This window comes from Lathyrus oleraceus, chromosome 7 (genome assembly GCF_024323335.1).
Source record: "Lathyrus oleraceus cultivar Zhongwan6 chromosome 7, CAAS_Psat_ZW6_1.0, whole genome shotgun sequence".
Lineage (NCBI taxonomy): Eukaryota > Viridiplantae > Streptophyta > Magnoliopsida > Fabales > Fabaceae > Lathyrus > Lathyrus oleraceus.
Genome location: NC_066585.1, coordinates 132,490,428 through 132,496,528, shown reverse-complemented (window position 1 = coordinate 132,496,528; position 6,101 = coordinate 132,490,428). Strand labels below are relative to the sequence as shown.

General features: G+C 34.6%; 1 protein-coding gene across 1 annotated transcript; it reads left to right on the top strand.

Moving 5' to 3' along the window:
* Nucleotides 1-930: 930 nt before the first annotated feature.
* On the top strand, nucleotides 931-5,770 carry LOC127101296 (histidine kinase 3). The gene is made up of 10 exons (XM_051038669.1): nucleotides 931-1,857; nucleotides 2,075-2,356; nucleotides 2,434-2,603; nucleotides 2,745-2,957; nucleotides 3,062-3,248; nucleotides 3,325-3,376; nucleotides 3,470-3,699; nucleotides 3,817-3,915; nucleotides 4,031-5,169; nucleotides 5,264-5,770. Exons 1-10 carry the CDS (start codon nucleotides 1,525-1,527, stop codon nucleotides 5,475-5,477), a joined length of 2,919 nt encoding a protein of 972 aa, XP_050894626.1. The 5' UTR covers nucleotides 931-1,524; the 3' UTR covers nucleotides 5,478-5,770.
* Nucleotides 5,771-6,101: the final 331 nt, after the last annotated feature.

The window sequence follows — 6,101 nt, the reverse complement described above, 5'->3', positions numbered from 1 at the left end:
TACCTAAAATAACATTTTAAGAATAACTATTCAAACCAAATTTTCATTTGAAACTTTTATGAAAAGTTTCTTTGTAAATTTTTTTTACACTAAAATATGTAACACTATAAAAATCATTTTTAAAAAAAGCCAAAATAAACTGACCCATATTTAACAATAAAGTGATTTTCAACCGTGTATATATATATATATATATATATATATATATATATATATATATATATATATATATATATATATATATATATATATATATATATATATATATATATATATATATATATATATATATATATATATATATATATATATATATATATATATATATATATATATATATATTATATATATATATATATATATATATATATATATATATATATATATATATATATATATATATATATATATATATATATATATATATATATATATATCCTTCCATTTGCTTGGCTGGAAAGTTATAACTAATGGAAAAGAGAACATGTTCGAATTCCAATTAGTATAAAGTAAAGACAATTACCTAAATTCTCTCTTTTTTCCAATGTGTTGGATCAATTAAACTTAATATGCGGATTAAACTAATCAAACTGTTAATCAAACAGTTATTAGGTATCAAAGTTGTGTCTGAATACAGTGTAAAGTTCAACAGTGTCACAGTGACCATCTCATAAAGAAAAGAAAATAACACCTTGAGTCGAGAATTTCTCATAATGCATTGCATACTCTTTTGGTAAAGTGATGATGCTTATTCTTGAAAATTTGGTTCCATGCAAGGGCACTTTGGGCAATAAAAAAAACAGCAAAACAAACAAACAAACACACGTACGCACACAACTATGCTAAGTAAGAAGTATGCGTGAAGAACTTGTCTACTGAATTCGACATATAGATAGGGATGTGAAATTGTGAACACAAAGTAAACAAAAGTTGTGAGTTTCTCCTCAGTGGAACCATAACTTTCTTTTCTACACATTATTAACTGTACCATGCTACAAATATATATAATAATATAATCAAATATTTCATGTCAATCATTGTTTTGTTATAAAATAATATATACTATGGTTTTTCAATTGGACAAACACTGATATTTATCTCTTTCTTTGACAAATTCTTTCATCTTAGTTTCATGAACTCATTCTGTTTATATTTTTACAGTGTGTCGTTTAGATTCTATTAGAAGAAGAGTCAAACATTGAACAGTCACGTGCTTCTTCTGTTGTTCTTGTTTGGTAGAGTATATAGAATAGAATATGACCCTGCAGTGAAAGCTAGAGTTTCTGTGTGGAATGATGATAAAATTCGAATCTTTTGTAGGTTTACTATTGGCCTCTCCTTTTGGTACCTGCTACTGACAAGTATCAATTTCTTGTTTAGAATTAGAAACTCGGAATCTTATCAATTTGTATTTTCTTTTTCAATTTTCACTTTAACTTGCTTAGTAGTAGAAATTGAAAGATTTTGTGTAGTTGTTTTTTCACAACATTTTTAGTAATTAACAGTGGAGTGAGGGATATTAAGATGTGGCTGAAATGGTGGGAGAAGATTTCAGGGAATGGTTACAAAATCAATCAACAGTATTATCAGTATATTGGGTCAAAGAGAGTGAAGAGAGAGTTATGGAGGAAGCTTTTATTGACATGGGTATTGGGTTGGACTGTAGTGTCTTTGTGGATCTTTTGCTTTATGAGTTTACAAGCTAGTGTCAAGAGGAAAGAAACTCTTGCAAGTATGTGTGATGAAAGGGCTAGGATTGTTCAGGATCAGTTTAATGTTAGTATGAACCACATTCAAGCTATGTCTATTTTGATCTCAACTTTTCATCATGCCAAGACTCCCTCAGCCATTGATCAGGTACCTATTTTCAATATATCTAGTATGTAATCTTCTGATAAAAGACGTGTTCAGTGTCTGATACATGGTCACTGTCAATTCATTTTCTTAGGCTATTAGTACTAGTAGTGTTGACGTGTCAGTGTCGTGTCTGGTGTATGTGTTGTGCCGGTGCTTCATACTCTTGCAATTATAACCTTAATTGCTTGTATATGAATCTAACTCGTAAATTACGCAGAGGACTTTTGCTAGCTATACAGAAAGAACAGCATTTGAGAGGCCTCTAACAAGTGGTGTCGCATATGCGGTAAGAGTGCTTCATTATGAGAGGGAACAATTTGAGAAGCAACAAGGTTGGATTATCAAGAGAATGGACACTCTGGAGCAGAATCCAGTTCATAAGGATGATTATGATACAGAAGCATTGGAGCCATCTCCTATTCAAGAAGAATACGCTCCTGTCATATTTGCACAAGATACAATCTCACATGTTATTTCTGTTGACATGCTTTCTGGAAAGGTAGGTTTCGATGATGAAGATAAAACTTTCTTTAAAGAATTACACATTTGTTATATTCACTTGTTAATAATCAACAGGAAGACCGTGATAACGTGTTGCGCGCAAGAGAATCAGGCAAAGGGGTTTTAACCGCACCCTTCAGGCTTCTCAAATCGAATCGTCTAGGTGTTATTCTAACATTTGCTGTCTACAAGAGATATCTTCCATCAAATGCAACTCCAAATGAAAGGATTCAAGCAACTAATGGGTATGCACGTATTTTGAATAACCAATGCATCTGGTCTATATATTTTCCAGATACATTACTTATTTAATGTATCTGAAAAGTAAACTTTCTTATAAATAAGACCAGAGTCATTAGTCGAGAAATTACTTTATTCCTAAACAGGTATCTTGGAGGGGTATTCGATGTCGAATCATTAGTCGAGAAATTACTTGAGCAACTTGCTAGCAAGCAAAGTGTGATTGTTAATGTGTATGACACTACAAATCATACACATCCAATTGCCATGTATGGCTCAAATGTATCAAGGGATGTGTTCAATCATGTCAGCACTCTTAACTTTGGAGACCCTTTCAGGAAACATGAGATGCATTGCAGGTAATTGTGATAATGCTGAATAGTTTGTAAGAAATGAATGAAAACAGTAGAAGATGTGCTATTAAATTCAAGGTGATATCATGTAATGTTGTTATATGATATAGGTTCAAACAGAAACCACCATGGCCTTGGGTTGCAATAACTACTTCAATTGGAATTCTTGTTATTGCTCTCCTTGTTGGACATATTTTCCATGCCACCGTGAATCGAATTGCAACGGTAGAAGAGGATTGCCGAGAGATGATGGAGCTTACAAAACGCGCAGAAGCAGCCGATGTAGCAAAATCCCAGGTTTCTATATATAAAATTGGCTTAACCTGCACTAATCATCACATGGAGTTGATCAATTATAATTTTATAACTGCAGTTTCTTGCCACTGTCTCGCATGAAATCAGAACACCGATGAATGGTGTTTTAGGTGAGTTGTCTAATGCCTATCGTTTCGTATACAGTTTATGATACTCAAGAGCGCAATAAGCCATAACTTTGTTCTATACTATTGTATTTTCAGGGATGATGCATATGCTTATGGACACAGACTTAGATGTAACTCAACAGGAATATGTCAGAACAGCACAGGAAAGTGGAAAAGCTCTGGTGTCACTTATAAATGAGGTTTTGGATCAGGCAAAGATTGAATTTGGTAAGCTTGAACTTGAGGCAGTGCTTTTTGACATACGCTCGATTTTGGACGATGTATTGTCGCTATTTTCTGATAAGTCCCAAGGAAAAGGAGTTGAGGTAATGTATCTCTTGTTTAGTGACACACTTCGATTCGATCATTATGAAAATTTGAAAACATATATTATCTAATTATAGCTCATTTCTATTTTTGATTTAATTGTTTGAAAATCGCAGTTGGCAGCTTATGTTTCAGATCATGTTCCTAAACTACTAATAGGCGACCCGGGAAGGTTTCGCCAAATCATTACTAATCTAATGGGAAACTCAATTAAGGTGAGTTTAAGTGAGAAAGAAATTTATTAGTCATGCATGTTACTTAGACTCTATTTGGATAAACAACTTATTCAAACACTTATTGCATATAACTGATTCTATAACTGTATTGCAGTTCACTGACAAAGGACATATTTTTGTGACCATTCATCTTGTCGAAGAGATTGTTCATTCAATCGAGGTTGACAATGAATCGAATCCAGAAAACACTTTGAGTGGTTTCCCCGTTGCGAATAGTTGCTTGAGTTGGAAAGGATTCAAGGCCTTCAGTCAAGAGGGGCCACTTGGTTCTTTCTCTTCCACCTCTACTGATCTCATCAATTTGATTGTATCTGTTGAAGATACAGGTGATGGTATTCCTAGAGAATCTCAACCCCTCATCTTCACTCCATTCATGCAAGCAGGCTCGTCCATCTCCCGAAAACACGGAGGAACTGGTATTGGACTGAGCATTAGCAAGTGTTTGGTTGGCCTCATGAATGGTGAAATTGGATTTGCAAGTGAACCAAAAACCGGTTCCACTTTCACTTTTACCGCTGTATTCACCAATGGACTCCTTAGTTCCAACGAGAGTAAAACACCGCAGATCAATAACCAATCTCAACCTGCATCTTCAGAATTCGAAGGTATGAATGCGTTGGTCATTGATCCAAGGCCTATCAGAGCAAAAGTGTCACGATATCACATCCAACGCCTCGGCATTCACGTTGAAACGGTTTCGGATTTGAACCAAGGTTTGTCAACCATAAACAAAGGGAATTCAGTTATCAACATGGTCTTGATTGCTCAAGAAGTTTGGTGTAGAGATTCAAGCATGTCATCTCATTTTCTCAGTAGCACAAGGAAAATCGATCTCGGTTTTCTTCCAAAGCTATTCATTCTTGTTAATTCTAGTAATAGCACCTCTTCTAAAACTAGCAGTGTAACCTCAGATGTTGATAATCCTACTATCATTACAAAGCCTCTTAGAGCAAGCATGCTCGCTGCGTCACTACAGCGAGCGATGAATGTCAGGGACAAGAGAACTCTAAATAGAGACCTTCACAATTTGTCTCTTAGCCATCTTCTTCTTGGGAGGAAAATTCTAATTGTCGATGACAACGGCGTGAACCGCGCAGTAGCAGCCGGTGCTTTGAAAAAGTATGGAGCAGAAGTGGTCTGTGTTAGCAGTGGAAAAGACGCTATCTCTTCGCTGAAGCCACCTCATCAGTTCGACGCTTGTTTCATGGACATTCAAATGCCAGAAATGGACGGGTATGAATAATTTTCCTCCCAACTCTAACTTGTTGCCACAAAAATATCACAATTTATGTACTAACTACTAACATATACTAATATTTTTCGACAGTTTTGAAGCTACAAAGAGAATCAGAGAGATGGAACATAATGAGAACATGGAAGTATCTATAAAGTGGCATGTGCCGATATTAGCAATGACTGCAGATGTGATTCAAGCAACACATGAGGAATGCTTAAGGTGTGGAATGGATGGATATGTTTCAAAACCATTTGAAGCTGAACAGCTTTATAGAGAAGTTTGTCGGTTTTTTCCGGCATCATAAAAAGAAGATACAGAAATGTTATGTTGTTTCTATCTATGAAGAATGTTATCTATCATTCATCATGACAGAAAAGGGAAGGGAATGTAGAAATGAAGAACAGAACAAGAACTTTAGATATTGTTTTAGTGACAAGGAGTGTACAAAGTAGGATTTGGAAAACCCATTGATGATTCTTCCATGGAAAGTTAGTCAGTGTCTCATCTTGTGTATGTATGTTACATGTAAAGTTGTCTAGTCTATGTATGTACATATATGATTAAAAAACTAAAGCTAATTTAACACTTTCGCCTTCATTCTGTTCTTAAAAAGTGCCTAATTTAACACTCTCACACACAAACACACAACCATCATTGCATAAGGAAGAAAAGAAGAAAGATTTCAGACGTTGTTTTTAATCCATCAATGCGTTGATACGGATGATTTTCAGAAAGTTGGTGATTATGAATCATCGAAGCAAGCATGAGAAATTTTGGAGAAAGAATACGCAGGGGATGACAAGGCGAAGATTGTGAGGTTATAAATTCACAAACATCAACTTGAATTGATTCAAATGGAGGAGAAGGAGATCATCAACAATTTCACAACGAGAATTACTTGGTTGCTGAACCAAGTAAAAGCACGTGG

What these genes read in the sequence shown, in the direction of transcription:
- LOC127101296 (XM_051038669.1), top strand. Translation starts at nt 1,525, where the DNA reads ATGTGGCTGAAATGGTGGGAGAAGATTTCAGGGAATGGTTACAAAATC. An exon ending in CCGATGTAGCAAAATCCCAG is followed by an intron (nt 3,249 to 3,324) that starts GTTTCTATATAT and finishes TTATAACTGCAG; the next exon opens with TTTCTTGCCACTGTCTCGCA. An exon ending in TAATGGGAAACTCAATTAAG is followed by an intron (nt 3,916 to 4,030) that starts GTGAGTTTAAGT and finishes ACTGTATTGCAG; the next exon opens with TTCACTGACAAAGGACATAT.